The 18,639-nt window shown below is 45.8% G+C and overlaps 1 protein-coding gene across 1 annotated transcript in view; it reads left to right on the top strand.

Moving 5' to 3' along the window:
* The window catches only part of LOC131272672 (uncharacterized), an 88,810-nt gene that overhangs the window by 21,641 nt on the left and 48,530 nt on the right, over positions 1 to 18,639 (top strand). The window contains exon 2 of the mRNA XM_058274498.1: positions 15,673 to 15,805. Coding sequence (XP_058130481.1) covers positions 15,673 to 15,805 — 133 coding nt within the window. The remainder of the gene's footprint in view (positions 1 to 15,672; positions 15,806 to 18,639) is intronic.

The following is an 18,639-nucleotide window of genomic DNA, read 5'->3' as shown; positions in this document are numbered from 1 at the left end:
CGACGTCGATGGTCCCCCACCACTACGTCGGCCATAGGATGCTTACTGTATTTTATCCCGATCCTATTTGGCCATTTATTTTTTTATTTATTTTTTCACTCCCTTGCAAAGTTTTGTACGTTTTTTTAGGGTGCTGCATATTTTTTCTGTCCTTCTGGCAAAGTCTTGCATTCATGGACGCCGAAACTTCAACATGCATTTCTGCTCATCTGCATCCATTAAAATTATTTTTTGTGTGCTGTTTGCATTTTTCGACTATTTATTTTTTCCTTTTCGGATTGGTTAGTTTTTTGTTTTTGTATCATTCTACTTTTATTTTTCTCGCTTGCAATTTATTCCGCATACCTTCTTTAGTTTCACTGCATTTAAGCTGCAGCGTTCGGTTCGGACGCAGTGGACTCAATTGGATTTTTCTTTGTGCTAGCGCCCGCTCGCGCCGTTCGACAAACGGTGCTGGCCCGTCTGGTGGGCACCATGCTGGTGAGCAAAAGATCACCGGGGTAGCTCGTTAGTTAGGATATTCTGGTGTTTTTTTTCTTCATTTTTATCGCCCCACAAACAATTTTATGTATGCTTATTCATTCGCTGTTTGCATATCCTTATCGGACTTAAGTGGCTTTTTCACTTAATTGTGCTATAAAACGATATGTTTTTTTATCCTTCAAGTGAGGTTTCAATGTACCAACGAATGCTGTTATTGAGAGCATAAATGGCACGGTTGAGGTAAAAGATAAGTTAAGAATTCAAATATCGGCAGACCTGCAGTATAAAATGCAGCGAGTACGTAAAGAGAATACAGAACGAACGACTGAGGTTGACAGGTACACACGAACATTTTAAGCTTTTATCGACAAAATTATAACAAAAAAAATATAGAGAAAATTTGCTCCAGTCAATAACTAACGCTGCCAGGCAGAATTTTTAAACACTCCCTTCGTTTCATGCTCTTAACTTACGACACCACGATTATAGGCGTTTCTATCATGCGAATGCCGCTGTTTGGAAATCTAATTAAGGATTAAGGCATTAGGTGCCGGTGAACGTAAGTTTAATATAATATCGTCTTAACACCACACCATCGTGCTTTTCCAGTTGTTACCAGAAGAAACCACGCAAGATACTTCTTTCACCGGGCATCACCACATATGCGCCTCGCTGCGGAAATGCTGACGCACAACGTCGGCCTGTTTATTGTTGCTAGGTAAAGCCTGTACACCGCTGCCAAGCCACGAAGCAGGGGAGGAAAATGACAATGAAGCAGGTGCAATATTAAATTGTGTTGGAAATATGGTGCGCCTCTGGCACCACTAAGGTTCTTTCAAGTGCTCATGCTCTCGCTCCAACCCTGTCGAGATGTTTCTTTGCTGTGAGAAAATATTTATATAATACCAACTTATAGACATTTAAAAAAACTAACTAAAAGCTTTCTCCAATAATGTGGAATATGTCCACCGTGGTATAATAGCAAAGCTACATAGAATTCCTAATAACTGAAAGTGCTGGGAATCTATGTACACAGAAGAACAACCTCTGTACTTCCAATAGGAAGAGTGGCATCCAGAACATAAAAATAAACATTTCTGGACCGTATCTACTGATTTCCTTTTTCCTGGAAAGACACACTCGGATCTGTCCAAGAAAAGAGGAAGGCTTTAAGGATTCAGTGCTTCAACGAATAGACAACTTTGTCCGAAGACTACACCTACATAAGGTATAAATGTCCCATTCCATTCGCGTCCAGTAAACGCCCGATCTGGCAGCAGAGAAGCAGTAGGTGAGTGTGCCGGATTCGGAATGGTATTGAAAATTTAATAGATATCTATGCCAACGGCGTCCACGCGTCTGAGTGTACGACATCGTCAACGGCTAAGTGAATCGGGGGTTGATAGAACTTAATTATTGCATTAAAGTTTAATCAGCAGCGTACTCTCGGCGACTTGGGTGGATCGCACTTTCCTCGCAGGAACGTTTACACTAATTGGACCAGCTGAATGAAGTAGAAGTGTTTCCAAAACGATCGCATGCTCCGGTTAAGTATTGGGCCAGGTGGTGAAGCGTTGCCGTGCCGTCCCGAAAACTTCATTACGAGCTAGAGCTGACCAAAGTGAAGCAACGGAAGGGGGGATGGCAATGCTGGACGGTTTACGAGGAAAATAACACACTTCAGATTAGGATTAGAAAAGCGATTGTTTCAACACCATTTCGATTTTCTACCGCTTTAATACCAAGGATTCAATCCCAAGTGAAGCTTATTTATGACAAAGGTTCTAGCAACGTGTACAAAGTGCTCTAGCTAAAATGCAAGGAAAATCTGAAGGTGTTTGACTACTTTAATTTTACGTTATAAAATCTCTATGTATAAATATAAGAACTCTCTTCCTCGAAATGAGCTAACGATAATTTTGAATAAAAAAACTCAGTATCTTATAAATGAGACATATTAATGGAAAATCAAACACTCATTTATGTCCAAGTTTTTAAAGATCTTAAATTTCCGGATTTATAAATTATAAACCAATGTGTAGTGTGATTTCCGAAAACCTAGCTACGAAATCTATCACAATTGATTTCTATTTTCCGATCAACGAGATGGAGAATCGTTCATGTGTCTTACATTTGTAGCAATTTATTTCGCACATTGCTGAATACAAGGTTTGGCCCCCTCATGTGAACCACCCACGCTAAGTCATCATTTCTGTTTCTCAGATTTTCCCTCCGTGAAAAAAAACGAGGAGAAAACGGTGAGCTGTCAAAATACACAATGCCCAAAACGGAGCGTGCCCATTGCCATGCTTCCAAGGGTTCGGCTCGTTGCTACAATTGGTTCGATGTGGATGGGTGGATGAAGGACGAAAAGAGAGCGAGCAAGCTGATGGTCGAAAGTGTGTGAGAGAGAAAGAGAGAAAGGAAAGCACCCTACTGAAACTACAAAAACGTGTTTTCGTTAAACGAGTCTTCGTGATAAAATTCAATAAAACTAAATCCTTCAAAAGCCAACCCCGGGGAGCGCTCGGTGCGGGTGGAGGCCCATTTGGTGGGGCAGAGCGGCTCCTGTAAGCATATTCCGTGGTTTTGGCACGATTCGATTGGTAAGGGGTGGTATTTTCAATGGGTATCAGACGAGGTTAGCCATAAGACAAACCGATTCGGGCGCTCATTGTATCATTTTTCTTAAATACATTTTCGTTCAATTTTTCGGTTTGCTTTTTCGTCATGTTGTACGAAAGTCTATGTGTGGGTTTGTTCTTTGTGGTCTTTACTCTGCTATTTGTTGAGTTCTCTTTTATGTGCACGAAAAAGCAGAATGAGAGCAGCAAGGACCAGCCAAAAGTTGGTTGGAATCGTTTGTCGTAGACCATACGCCTAGCCACAGGAAGCAGCAGCAGCAGAAACATAGGAAAAACAACGGGAAAACCAAAGAGCATAACCTCAATGGTGGTGAAGAAAAATAACTGTTATTAGTGGGACTCCCTTGGCAATACCCGTGTCTTGCTGCTTCTGCCATTTTAGATGTTTTGGAAGGATTTATTTTCCAACCACCTCGTAACCTCCGTTTCACGGGGAAATCCTCCCCGGTGGTGGAAAACACTTGCCCACCCGCTGACCCGTGGCTCGATGCAGGATATATCCCGCCGGCAACTGGACTCCTTCGGTGTGCAGCGTTGTGCAGGCAGACGAGGCGAACGGAAATGTTTTTCATTCTGCCGGCAATTTCCCACCTCCGCAAGTGGCTGTTTTCATTACCCCTTCCCCGGGTAACGGGCGTCTCCGTCGGGTGCCCGTCGACACCGGTGGCGTGCGAAATGCGAACGATAATTCATAATCCACAATCACCTGCACAATTGGAACGGAAAAACGACAGTTTTCCGGCCGGTGAGCAGGCATCATTATGACCCTTTATTTATGCCCTCACGTTTTACGAAAGCCAACCGCTACGGCACGGTGTCGTTCTAATCGCTTCAAAAAGTTTCCGTATGCTATTCGAAACTTTCAAACATCCCCTGGTACCTCGGCAGAAGGGCCTCTTGTCAGTGCGCATGGCGTTTGTTTTATGCTTCCGATTTTCCAAAGGTCCCCCCACCCCGGCAACCTTGAGGCACAGTTCAAGGCACGTTATTATTTTCCATATTTACCGGTGCGAGCGCACTATCCTAAGGGGCTGCAGAAAGGCACCTAAACCACCCACCTACGGGGACACTCCGATCCACACAGCTTTCATCCAACATCCCCCCTCCCTCCCTGCGCGACGCTAGGGATCGGAGAATTATGAACAGTACGAAAGGCCCATAATTTATGGTAAATGGTGTCATTTATCATGGAATTTATCGTGAGACTTCGGTTCTACTCGCTCATTAATACTTTATGGCAGCCGGATTTCCCCAAAAACGAACGGCGCCTGGTGACGGAAGGATTTGCGGCATGCGTTACGATCGCTCCGGCGACGCCCATATCGTTGGCCAGGGGACAAATTTGTGAGAGTTCAAATCAATTTTCGTTACCTACTTAAATCTTTACCTACCCGGACGTTGGATGCCGGGTGGTAGTTTGGTGATTCGATTCAATCGTGGAGAAGGTGTTGGGCGCGACACCATGCTCGGCGGTGAAGGGTGAAGGGCTTCCTCAGGGAGGATTAGGTAAATGACGAAAGGCAAACGTGAAGCAATCGTACCTTCGAAACCGGGGACTACCACTTCCATCCGGGCGTGAGGTACGTTTTAATAAATCGATACCTTCGCAGCGAGTTCTCCCACGGTGAGCGCTTCGTCAAAAACTCTCCACAAATACCGTCGGACGAACACGGCGAAATTGACGGCGAACACACGGCTGGCGTATGTGTTGGTTGTTGGCATGCCGTCCTCCATAAATGGTTGGCTTCCGGCTGGCAAATATTGACGTTCGCGCGCAAACCCGATAACAAATAAACAAAACTTCCTGACGGGCTGTCGAGCTCCGATTTCCGACTGCACCACGGCATCGCTGGTGGCATCCGGGGTCCGGGCTGGGTGCGGGAGTCGGGTACTCGTTCGGCCACACGAGCCGGAGTGGAGGTTGGGAAACAATTTACGAGTACACTGTTGGCTTCAGGTAGCGTTGCATCGCGGCCCTTGACGTGGGCCAATTTTATGGATGAATTTTGCAGAGACCATCCCCGTTTCGGAGGAGGACATTTGGCGGTGGAATTCACATTTCGTTCGGTGTTTCCGGTTCCCGGAGTTTGTTGTGTTTTTTTCCCTCTTACTCTAGTTCTCTTGTTCGCCCACCCCCCCCCCCCCCCCCCCCTTCTGAAAACGTCTCACGAGTGCTACTCAAAAGGAGCTAGTGTTGATCGAGTTTGTTAGTCGTTCGGTGTACTGCCGCGTAACACGTTTGTTGGTCGCGATTTGTTTGCATGTTAACTGACGATTGTGAGGGCTGGATGAGGGGGGGGGGCGGGAACTGAAGCGTCCTCGCCCGGGGCGTCCGGAGTTAATAGATTGTTAGTGGGAATGTAAAATTCAGCAGACACGTCAGGCCGGAAATGTGTTTGGCAGCGAAAAGCAGTTAGCGGAAAGCGGTCGAATGGCAGCGTTGACAGGCACCAGCGACGTGGCGTTACCACGGGGTGGGTTTCGTGTTTTGCAGGCACCTCGTTGACCTTTTTAATTCATACCCCCCCCCTACCCCAACCCATGTTTCGGGCGTTGGAGTGTGAATGGCTGGGGGTCGACAAGGATTTGTAGCCGGAAAGCTTACTGGAAACGAACATAAAAAAAAGAAACCATTCAGTTCACAATGACTAAACCTGTAACGAATATGCCCGGAAAACCGTTTGAAGTTCGTAACTGCACTCTGAAATGTAGTGGAAAAATCATGAGAGCTTTTCCTACTACTTGAGTTTCATGTGAAACAACCATAACACTCAGCGGAGATTAATTATGTTCGTCTTGTAACTCAAACTGCACTGAATGAGTGAAAAAGCTTTTCTAATGCTTCATTTCAGAGTGAACTATCAAGTACTTCGGTTAGGTGCAAAAAAAAACAAACGGCGAAAATTAAAATAGTTCCCATAGATACACCCATAGCTTGGAGTGTCTCAATCCACTAGCTGGATAAATGTTATATATATTTCTTTAAACTCTACCCTGACAGGTAGAGACAACGTCATCCAATCAACCAACGTTCGTCCAATTTAATCCCGAGCCAAACTACAACTGTGATGCCTTACCGTGGCGCGTAAAGTTTTCCCAAGCGCAAACACATTGTGCAATATTTGCCGACGGAACTCATTTTCCTCCTCAGCACATGCTACGCGCTAGGGAGCGAAGAATAAATTCGCTTCAAATTGTATTAACGTTCCGCGAGATAAAAATGACAATTTAATGATGGAAAAGTTTAAATACATTCTCACCTATGCTCGAGTGGTGACGGCAAACAGCTTGCGCTGGAGTGCGTGTTGGTAGCAGCAGCGACCGTGTTGCGGTAGAAATAACATAAAACTTTCGCGCCACCCGCGATCGAACGTACGTAAGCGCCCGTACCGCCCGTCTCCGCCATGTTGCTCGAAGCCCAACACCTTTTGCCAGCGTTGATGCTTTTGAAAACGTTGTTATCTTTACCTGGCGCGCCACCTGCCATCCCTTCTGGACGATCAACGTGTACTTGCCAAGCCCGTTCGCTCGATATTGGTAGCAGTTCTACCTCTAGAAATACGCGGGCCAACCATTTCTTGGCTTCGGCTAAGAAGACTAAACTTTCGGGAAAACCGCGCGCGCTCGTCTCCGCAAATTGCTTTTACCGACACGTGATCGAAAAGTGCCATCCGGACGGCGGCAGACAAGTGCGGCGAGGAATTCGCGTACGCCCGGGTGCGCCATCTTAATGCTTTCCATCGCATTCGATACCGTTGCGGTTTTCCATGGGTCTCGCTCTACCCAACCTCCCCCTGGTGCGGTTTGGTACGGCTGCACGAAGCGGCGAAGGAACAATAATTGTAAACTTAATTAAATTAAATAATATTATTTCAACGAAAGTTTGCACCGCGAGTTACGGGACCCGAACCCGCTGAAGGAACGCGTGGCTGGTGGCAAAGTAACCGATGAGTGTAAAGTAACTGGCGCTAAGTGGAGTTCATCTTACGAGCCCTGAATTGAAACAAGGGGTGCGGACGGGCCAAATTGTTTATTTATTTTAAAACTTATTCAATTACACCAATTACTCCACGGTGATCTAGCAATTTGTGCGCGTCGCGTCGGCGGTCGACGAACGGTCGAAAGTTTCTTGGCCAAATATTTGCCGAAGTGATTGAGAAACTTGCCGGGCGAATGATGGGTGTGCTCGTGGTGGTAGGCGCCCGGCGGACACAAATTGATCACTGTCAGCGTTGCTGGCTTCTTCACGCTCGCGACGACCCGGTGGCCGAGCGTGTGTCCATTCGGAGGCTTCTCGCACGAGATTGAGATATTGCTGTTTTACACGCGTTCCATTAAAACGCGTACATGGCGTGAGCCATCAAATCCGATCCACTCCCGCTCCGCCCGATGTGACCAATTTTCGTTTGCCGCTCGCAAACGGACGCGAGCTGAATATTAATCATTGTCACCGTTGGAACGTTATCGCTACACACATGCCTTGGTTTGCCGAGGAGGAGATTGAGAAATTCGAGTAACAGCATGACAAACTCCCCCTGAGACAAGCCCTAGTGCTTTGGCGCGTAGCCTAGAGGGCATGTTGGTTGCACACGGAATGAATCACAATGGATCGGTCGTTGGACAACTGACGTACCGAAAATGATGTTTCATTTGTTTGATTATTTATCACAGAAACATTTACTATCGTAAACTTCATGGCATGCAGCATTCGGAATAAGTAAAACTGGTCCAACAACACTGAAGCAAGTTTGTGAAATTAGTCTCCCAAGTTTGACTCGGTTATAAAAAAAGCATGTGCAAATATAACAAATCCAATACAAATTACAAATGAAAGAATTTAATATGATAAAACGAGATTCAACATTCAATAATGTGATAGAAGAGTACAGATACAAAGTTAAATCAAACACTTTCCGGTCATCCAAGCAACCGGACGTACATCCCACTATGCGGGTAAGGTTTTCGTCATCCACCATTCATCTCGACTGGAATCTTCTTAACATTCCCGAAGCGAAACCAAATGCCCGGCAACCTTTCTGCGATGGTATTGGCTCGCCGGATCAAATGCGACCTTAAAGCCAGTCCCGGACCAGATCGATCTCAAGCAAGCGCTCCACTTTAACCGGTGTCCTTTTTATTCGTTTCGTTTCTGTTTGCTCGGATCCATCGCGCTCCGAGCCGGGCACATCACATAAAGGCAATAAAAAATTTTGTTGATCATAATAAGGGGAATAAAAATAATCCATAAAGCGCAAACGAGGGGATATTGTTGCCCGGGAGCCGGGGCGGAAGATTATGTGACCGTAGCCGACCCGCGGCTAGACACGATCGTGGCCGCAAGCAGCTGCCTCTTGGTCGTCTTGATTAAGATCCGGCAGCGTGCGGCACGGGATGAAACACACGTTTTTCCACCCCCGAAAATGGACCCCGGCTTCGGTCAGCCATTCCATCGGGAATCGACAGAGCGGTCCACCACGACACAAGCGTTAACCGGTCGGCTAGGAGTGGGAAAACAAAATTGGAAAGCATTCGATTCGCATTCGGCAAATCGAAATTCCCCGACCGAAATCGGCCAGCGCCTGTTCCGGCAGCCCGTTTCGGGTGGCTTGGGAAAACGGTACCGCAAAGCGGAACATAATCGACAAGGGGATGGAAGCGATTGGTTTGTTTTTCCAGAGGTCGTGTTTGTGGGCAGACGTGATGTGGGTTACATTTTTCCAATTGAAATTCAAACTGTGTCAATCCGTTCGCTCTATTCATAGCCATTTTCCCGGTATGCGCCTACTGCGCTGGCCAGCAGCACTGCCGTTGAAACATGGTTTTTCTTTTGGAGACATTCAGTGTGGCTCAGCTCCGAGATGGCCACCAGTTTGAAATGCTCTCCGCAGAGAGGAGTGGTTGTGAATTCTTTATAATGAACTTAAAAATGCCTCAACGGCTCGCCATCGCGTTCCAGCTGTACAGTCGCCACTTCAGTCTATTAGCAACATTATGTCTGATTTTTCCATCAGCATCCAAACGGGATGCTTAATTTAGCTCGTCGCGTGTATTTCATTATCTTTCTTTTTCCAACGTTTTTTGAACGACTTTTTTTCTAGGTAGAAAAATTAGCAGTAGGAGGAGGACATGCTTTTCTTTTTTATCCCGTCGGAAGCTCGCATTAGCTCGAGTTAATTAACGTAACTATTCGTTCATCCTTGGTTCATTTTTCCCAGCACAAAGACAACGCTTTGTCATAATTCAATCGCTCTTGGTTCTCAAGTGCGTTTCGCCTGAACAAAGTTTATAGAGGTAAATATTTTAAAATATGTAGATTTACAAATAGAATGTGAAGTCTGTTGTTGTCCCCCATACACGCATATATTGTGTATTCCATTAAAACATTCCAGCTAGTAGTTGACTTACCGAAAGATTCGGTATTCGTCCTCATTTTGCTAGTTTCATCGTTCGGCCACTTAGCCTCCCCAAAGGAACCAGCGTAACAAATGAGCCCAAAATGAAGAAATATGTTAAACATCGTCTTCCTGTCGACCGCACGGGTTACATTCGCGTTCCTAGCTTTCTTTCGCCCATTCCTTTGGCTTCATTAAAAGGATGGCTTTCCGCTACACGGCTCTGCGGTTGATTGTGACTGGTGCGCCGTCTTGCGGACGGTGTGTTCGTTAGATGGTTTGCGTTGTGCGCAACGGTGTGCCTATACGTGGCCTGGAAAATTTAAAAAATATCCCCACGAACGATGTGTGTTTGTGGGAGTTCGGGGGGCCACAGCGCAAAGGGGGTGGGGGTTGAAAATGATGCTAGCGGTTTAGGCTTGTAAAGCACAATAAACGTGTCCTGGCAGCACCTGCCATGTGGGGCGTTTGTTGCGGTTTTTCAGTCATTTAAGCGCGGCCGACGAGCGGGCGAAGTTGAGATTTATGTAAAACATAGAACGGGCGAACGGGTGGCCGTTTCCGTGGGAAAACGGGCAGAAAGCAACCGGCACAAGAAAACGCCATACCGTGACGGCACGGAACGCTGGGATACACCGCCCAGCGACTAGTTCACAGGTATTTCTTTCCTGTGTGTGTGTGGATGTGTTTTTTTTTCCTTCATCCGTCCTCCAAGTGCAACCCTCCGAAGGTAGCCGGTCAAGGGCTGCGGCAGGAAACGCCCACCGGGGGGAAGGAAATTTAAATAAAATGAAAATAAATATGAATAGGATGAAAGGCTGCAGTCTTTTGAAGAACGGTCTTTTCTTGTTATTCTCTTTGGTTTGGCGTGGAACCAACGGCGCTTTTTCTTTTCCGAATGGCTAGGAAAACACCCAGGCCCCGGCCAAGACGAGAAAAATACGCCGGAAATTAGCCACCGCTAGGCGAAGGCGAAACCGGGTTTCCCAGAAGCTTGTAATACAAGTTTCCTGCGGTGCGGACGAGAAAAATCGATAGTGTTCCTACACAAAGAGTGCAGCACAACGGTTCGCTTCCGCGGGCTCGAGGCGAAATGATGTTCTAGCTTTTTCCATTCCTCGAACGCGATGGAAAACTTGTCCGCAGTTAGGTAGTATTTTTTTAAAAGAGAAATCTTACCACAATCGATCCGCCATCGATATTTTTTAAATGAAAGAAAATGACTGCTATCACGTTATGTTGCGATCAGCCCTGTTTTCCTCGCACGCTTCAAACATCGATTCTACTGGCGGCTCGCGCCACACCGAGCGGAATCTATTTCGATTAATCATATCGTAAATTGATTTTTTGTGTGCCTGGTTAATTGAAGCTTTTTCCTCTAATTACTCGCTGACATGCGACGCTGACGAAAATAACTAACGTGGCCCGCTGGGAGGTGTGGAGGTCTACACTTAACTACCAGCGGAAACGGAAAATTTATGATATGTTACTATTTTTATAACACCTTCCCAGTTTGGATTATATTGCTCAAATGCATTGATGTATCTAAGTTACGAACCAAAACGTGTAAATTTTCATTTCCCGAAGCATGCAGAAAAAAGGCTTTCATAAAATGTACGCATGTTGAAAATTGGCGTTTTTGCGAGAAGCGAAATATTATAGTTCAAAATAGACGAAGCACGTTTTTAAACTCTTTTCCTCCAGTTTTCGCGATGCACGTACACGATTTCTTCACCGTATGTAAAATGTAAATCCAATATTGACTCTAATACCTATCAGCTAATGGTATCCATGGAGGCTCGTTAGGGACAAACACATCCCAAAAATGTACTCACCCGCCCGAGGGTACCCAAAAGGGAAAAACAAGAGCAAGCATTCCCTCGCTCAAACACCATCCAGGTTGGAAAAACCCTCCACCAGCCACGACTAACGAACGGTGAACAGATATTGGATTTTGCGAATCTAAGTTCGTTAATACCAAAAATCTGCACAATAAATCTAGGGATGACCTGGAAATCGTAAACCGCCTCGATGATGGCCACCACTGCTGGCGCGTCCTGTGTGTGTGTGTGTGTCGTGGCGCGCGAGGAAAAGCGCAGCGAAGGGTGTGCAGGGTACGATCACGGCAGGGCAGGACTTGTTAACATTTTGCCGTTTGCTGGCTTGTGCTTCACCGGACCATCGCTAGAACGGGCGAGCGTGGCGAACGATTCCGGTACGATGGTCGCTTATCGGCCAACCAGGACTACCGCTGGCCACAAGCCCCTCCGCTGGAAGCTCCTCCCCCCACCCCCTAGCTGGTCGAGTGTGTTCACTGTTTTGTTGTGTGAGTGATGGTTGTTATGTGTTCAATCTACTGCGAAAATCCAATTTCCACACATGAATCAATTTCTGATAGAACGATCACGGTCATCAATTTGATCGAAACGAACGAGCGCGGGGAGGGTGGACGTGAGCATTCCCCTTCTTCTCATCCACACCGGAGCGGGCGAGAAATGGCCACGACGAAACGGGAAGGTGGGTGGGGGGCACGGGAAAACTTCCTGCAGCAGCCTCAAATCAACCGGATGAAGTGGAAAGTTCGGGAGAAAATCCGCCGGCGGGACGCTGCGATGCAAACCTTTTTTGATGAACTATCAATTTTAGAATGATGAGTTTGACGTTCAATCATAAACCAACACTCGCCGGACAGGGCAGACGAACGAGTGTACGACCACGCCAGTGCCCACACGGACCCGCAATGTTGTACCAGTTAGTTGGATTTAAGCGAAACCGTGTAACTTATTGCTCAATTTGGCCTACAATCGAATCAAAACGAAGTTGTCTTGTATGGTTTGCTGCCCTTATACTTCTTCTGGTTATTCTGTCAGTGTCTTTCTTGGTAATAGTGTAACAACTTACAATTTAACCTAAATACCAATTTTTATGTTTAGTTTACTATCATTTCATTCCAAGTACAAGTATATAATGTGCATCATACATCTTCATAAGGCATATAATGTTTTACAAAAATACCAAAATATTTCCCGTAAACACTAGTCAATAAAACATACCCAGTCGATAAAACTTTTATAAAGAAACTTTACATACATTGAAAAATCTAAAGCTACCAGTTTTCAACGATCTGCTGATGAAAATTGTCAAAGCTCCCGTTAATAATGAACAAACTCAACGACAGCAGCACATTGCTCGTACTCACTACGAAACAGATCGATCCATTGTTTGATTGATCAGCACAATGAGCAGCTAACTAAGCTGACAACTTATTTCCAAGCAATACTGTTGCATAACGGTACTGACTTTCCTTTTTTCCAAGCCCATTGGCGGGCAAATGCGTGCAGCGGCTGATGTGCGGAAGCGAACACATCCCTCGATTGAGCACATTAAAAAGCACGCAACAAATTGGCGGCGGACGGGAGGGAAACCGATTGTTGACTTCCCACCCCCTTCAGCGTAGGGAAAACGTTGGCAGATTATTTATGTGGTGTTTTACGACGGGAGCATTTCACGCAATCTCTCCTCCACCTCCTTCCGGATAGGTCCCGTCCATAGCGCATGGAACCCGGATAGGGAAGCGGTCCAACCACTCCGGCGTCGAAATGTGAATGATTTATTTTCCGGTGATCGTAAAATCGGATACACCCCAAGCTCTCACCGTTGATTCCCTCGACGGAGTTTGCTTCCCATCTGGGTCCTCCCCCCAGTGCCCAAGCAAAACAAGAAAAAACAATCGTTCACAATATAGGTCGTTTTGGGTCATTCCAACCTGGCTTGATGAAGTAGAGGCCTACCTCCATTTCTAGTCCTTCGGGGAGAGGGGTTTTAGATGCTAAGCGGTTTTAATTAATTAGAAACTATTTGTTCTCGCTGTAACCCGGCGGTGGGAGAGTTAACGATGGCGATGTAGGTTGCCGTACGAAGGGGTCTGGTGGCAACACATCCAAAAACCATGCACAAACACACACACACACACACACACACACAAACCTCTGATTTGGGGGAAGGAATGTCTTCCGGTCGTTGTTTGATTGGACGTGAAATGGATTGTGTGCCGGTTTGAGGGTTCGTTGAAAGTGAAATGTTAATTTGTATTATCCTTGCGTGGTTTGTCCGTCGGTTTTATTTCAATATTTCATCCACTCACCCGCCCAATGGTTTGGGACATACGGCAAAAGCGTACACAACATCGAGCGATATCAGTCCAAATTGACTGGCATCAATTCGGTTCATCCCCCATTAGCCAATGGGCTGATGAAGGAAACATTGAGAGGAGTAGATAAAATATCGCAAATAGAGTAATGTAAGTAACAAAATGTGAAATAAAGAACAGTATTTACCTATTAACATCAAGTAAAATGGCACGAAAATCAATTTTAAAACCCTCAAAGAATTAAAACCTAGCTCTGCATAACACAGTAAAAATAAGAAACAGGATACTGGACAGTTTCAATTTTCGTCAGTCATATATTATCTCTACATATACCAGGTGTATAAGAATAGATTTTTATATATTAAATATAAATTCCACTATCCAAAAACCTAAATTGGATCGAAAACCTGACGATTATATTAATTTTAAGGTAACGATTTTCTAGCGGCATTAGTTTAAAAAGACTGTCAATTTTCAAATCGTTTTATGTAAAACATATGATTTTTCAAATGTACAATTAATTATAGTTTTTCGCTTGTTATAGAATTGTAAAAATAATGTGAATAAGTTTTACAACTAAAACTCAGCCCGGAAACAATGTGCTTTATTGGCGAAAAAAAGGGGTTTTCTATCGTATTGTAACTATTGATCCTGACACGTTCCGGTTCAAATGATTTCTCCCAGTTTCCTAGGGGACGCTATCCTCGGAATGCCTGTGATGTGCAAGCTAGAAACCCTTCCAATCTAACCAGGCCATCCCCCGCACATCGGCCCTTCGCTCGATAACCCAGCGCCATTCCATTCCAAGAGATGCCAAGTCATCGGAAAAACCCGGACGACATTCGACCGCAGATCGGCATTTTTACCCTCAAACAGTGAGCGCATTGAACGGCCCGGTCAACGTGTTCGATTTTAGACCCTTTTCGAACGAATCCTTTTTTTGTTTTGGTATGTCTGTGTGTTTGTGTGATATCCGCCTTTTTCCGTGACAAAACCCGAAGAACCGAACCGACAAAACCCGAAGAACCGAAGAACGTGCGGATGGCGCCCCGCAATAGCTCTCCGGTTGCCACTGCTGAGTCACTATTACTTTTACGACTATTATTATTGTTATTATTATCATTATTGGATGGAGCGCAATAAAAAAAAAAGAACGGAGAAAATGTTGAAGATCATAATCCATTTTCGCCATTTAGATTCACGAATCTCGTACGACCAAGGTGGAGGAGGGAAGGACGAGCAAGGATAGGAAAGGCATGCTGGAGCAGAACTCGAAGGTTGTCACCTCGAGCAACGGAACGATACGGCTGTTTGCCAGAAAATCAGACCACCGACGTTTATCTCTCCGGGATCGTGGGTTGTGGGTAGGAATCGCGTTTTTCTACGGCCGAAAAAACAACCACATAAGACACGCGCGCTTGGTGGGAGGGATGGAACTGGCTAGGGCCCTGGGGTGTTCGTAGCTATTTCGGTTTAGCTAACATTTCCATGGCCCAAAAAACGAATGCAATAAAAGAAACAAAAAAAGGATCACGGTTCAGTCAATCGCAAGCACCATTGATCCACCGACCGTCCGCATTTTCCTTTCCGAGCCGTGGTTTCGTCCTTCCGGGAAAACACGGTCGGCAAATGGTCGTGAATGTTGGCCACAATGAAAATAAAACTACCGGTCGGAGTAGGTTCCTGGTACGGAAAACAAGCATTAGGAAAAACTTGGACACAAATTCACGGATTTACGGACTGCAAGGATTTATAAAGGATCGGCAAAGGAAGACCCGACGGTGGCCGACGGAATGCTCATTGCGGTGGACAAGATGTTTTCTCTAATCCAATCGTAGTTCCTGGGCCGACCCGTCGGGGGCCGGTCAGGGATCAACTATTTATTGATTTCAAATACTGACACAAAGCACAGAGAGGGACATTTCTGTTTTTGAACTGTATTAAAAATTAATCTCATTCAATGTCACCAATAGTACATTGCATCTTTGTTTCTGTTTTGCAGTATCCACCGTTACGGTCGAAGCCGTTCTCGGAAAGACGGCCACCTTGCCGTGCGACATCGAACCGGAGGAGCTGAACGATCGAGTCTACATGGTGCTGTGGTTTCGGGAAAGTGCTGGAAAACCTCTCTACAGGTAAGATAAGGCAGAGAATAATACATAATAAATGAACAAAACGTGCGGCAGGGAATTTATCACGTTCCATCATCTGATAACGTATTCCATATTCACAACGCACTCCGGGTTCTAATCTGTTAGAATCGGGTTTTGGAATTTATTTCAATCTCATACCAAAAGTAATCTGACAAAAGAACTGAAGCTTTCCATACGCAACAAATCCTGCACGTAAGCTTCACCGTTGCCGGTACATCAGAAAAGTGTTTTGACGGATCACTTCAAGCATGACAACCTGTCCACGGTCGAACCAGCGCAATCCGGCCCGAAATAATTATTTGCACAGTCCAATCCGCACAGCTGGTGCAAATCCGCAATCTGCCTATTGCTTCGGGAAAACCCTTTCACGTCGATCTCTCCCGGCCAGCTTCTGGGGACAGGGGGTGGAGAGGCGAGGGGGGGGGGGGGTAGAGTGCACCAATCCGGCCATGCTAATCCTTCCGTCTATCAAACTAGCCGACTAGGTCGCCTCGGTCTCGGGTTTATGAGTTTGGCCACCATGGTCCATGGCAAACTTCACATCCGTGATCCCATCACGGAATGAGATTTACTTCACTCGGGCGCTAACACCAGCCACCAACCCGTTCACCGGCTGTCGCGTTTTTGCAACGAACCGGACCAATCCATTGGCCGCCGGAGCCGGCGTGGCCACTAATTCCCGACCGAACCGCAGCTGAAATCACGCACTGACCAATTAATCCAAAGCTTGATGACGACAGGACGGGGGAGGACGGGGGGCGTGTGTCAAACTTGCCTGTTGATTATTTTCCAGCGCGCGGTAATTCTGGTAATGCAGCGTTCGTCCGAGATTCAAATATACACGAGAGACGAAATGAGGGAAGTGAACATCTGTAGCATTAAATTGTTTCATGTGGCGACACCGATGCGGCTTGCGTACAATTTTAACATTTTCGTGTTATTTGGGTCTTAATTTTGCTGTTCTTTACAATTCAAAACATAAATACAAAAACTTTAGTATATGCTTGATTTAAAAGCGTTAAAATATATGTTGTTTTGATGTCTTTTGCTAAAGAATCTGAAAGATACAAAAATCTTTGTTGAAAATTGCTCAGATTTGCTCAGAAATTTCATGAAAAATTAAAGTTTTATGTTTTAACAAGCCTTGTCGCCGTTTTTCTATAAAATAGCCTCTAGCAGTAGCCAAAACGCTCACTTTAAATCAAATCTAACAATTTAAGATTTCCTTTGCCGGCAAACACATAAAGCTTCTTAAAGCTGACTATGATATATTGAAATTTAAGCAGACAAAAACACGAACTCTGCGAAACGGATGCCAAACGGAAAGATTGAATGATTTGCAAAAAGTGATTTTTTCTCGGAGGTGTCGAAACCCCTCCCCAGCATAAGGACTCCGGCGCAAAGCGCTTGACATTCACGCGAATACGGCACAGAAGATGGAATGGGTTAAAATCGATAACTCTCTGCGCACCACCTCCGGCTAGGGGACCGGTTTGCCCGAGAAAAAGGAAAATGTGCCAGCGGGGACATTTTCCACACCCACCCACACCGCCTAGCGCCTGCTCGGCGATAGTGCTGGCTGGTGTGAAAGGATGTGTGTGAGTGGCACCAAGCCCGAAGCTCAACCGTCAGCATCACCGGAGCCACCGGTGAGCCCGATGTTAAGAATTTCCGGAAATTTATGTCTATTGACAAACTTCCCCCGCCACACCCCGTGCCTCTCCGAAGAGAAACGCCGCAAGCTGCTCAACGAATCTACGGTGGGTTTCAGTTTTTTCCCTCCGCCGGCTTACGTGGAACGTTTTGCAGTAGCGATTTCTTGTTGCTCGGTCACCCCGTTTTTCACTCGCCGTTACCCGAATGATCACGTAACCGGTAACGGGAGCGAAGGGGGAGGCTCCGACGTTCGGCTATCACCCCGATGACACTTGAACCCGGCCCCCGGCGGCCGTGAAGTGAAGCATTTCCGTTGGTTTCCGTCTCGATGATACGTATCACCGGTCGGGAGTCGGAGAAAAGGAAATCGAAAATGCTGGCTGGGATCCGAATCACGCCGCTGCTGCTGACGAAGAATTACGTCGTCTGCCGATGGTTTATTTCCTTCACCTTTTTCGCCTTCCTGTTTGGCTCCCTCCCAAGGGTTTTGCTTGTGTGTGTGTTTGTGCGAGAAAAAGGATCGATGGATGTGTATTATGAAATGAAATGGTTAACATGTTTCCAAAATTATGCTGCTCTCCTGCCGCTTGCTACTTCAGACTTTTCAGCAGTTGATCGTATTTCATTCGCAAAGTGGACTCCGGGGTCAGGGAAAACTTTATCATTGCCTGGGATGAACTTTTGCGGTCCGAACAAATCTGGAAGGGTGTTTGATGAAAGTGTTCGCCTCTTTTCGGGTTCGATGCTGCACATCTTTTCCCCTATAAGAAGTTTCTGAACTTTTACGTAACGAATCGCGCTGAACCCGATCGATGCGATGGATTAGTTAACTACGTAGGAAACTAATTTTACATTTTTCGTCAAAAGTAAACCATCTCACCATCAGACAAAATCGGTTATATAAAAAACCCAGCCACAATCACTTTCCTTCCAGAAAACACAAAAGGTAAATCCCGTTGCCAAGCGAGTGATTTTTACCACCGCCGTAACACTTTGTGGGCCTAACTAGTGCCAATTCAAAACTCTCGCCCCCTTTTTCCGTGCATTCTCGGTAGGTGGACCGAAAGGATTATTGATATTATATTGTCAATTTGGAATATAAATAGGAACATTTATCCCTAATCCCATGTTTGCTACCCGATTGAGGAGATCAAATTGCC

The sequence above is a fragment of the Anopheles coustani genome, chromosome 3, assembly GCF_943734705.1.
Source record: "Anopheles coustani chromosome 3, idAnoCousDA_361_x.2, whole genome shotgun sequence".
Classification (NCBI taxonomy): Eukaryota; Metazoa; Arthropoda; class Insecta; order Diptera; family Culicidae; genus Anopheles; species Anopheles coustani.
Note: the sequence above shows the minus strand (reverse complement) of the source record. Positions and strands in the feature narration are given on the sequence as shown.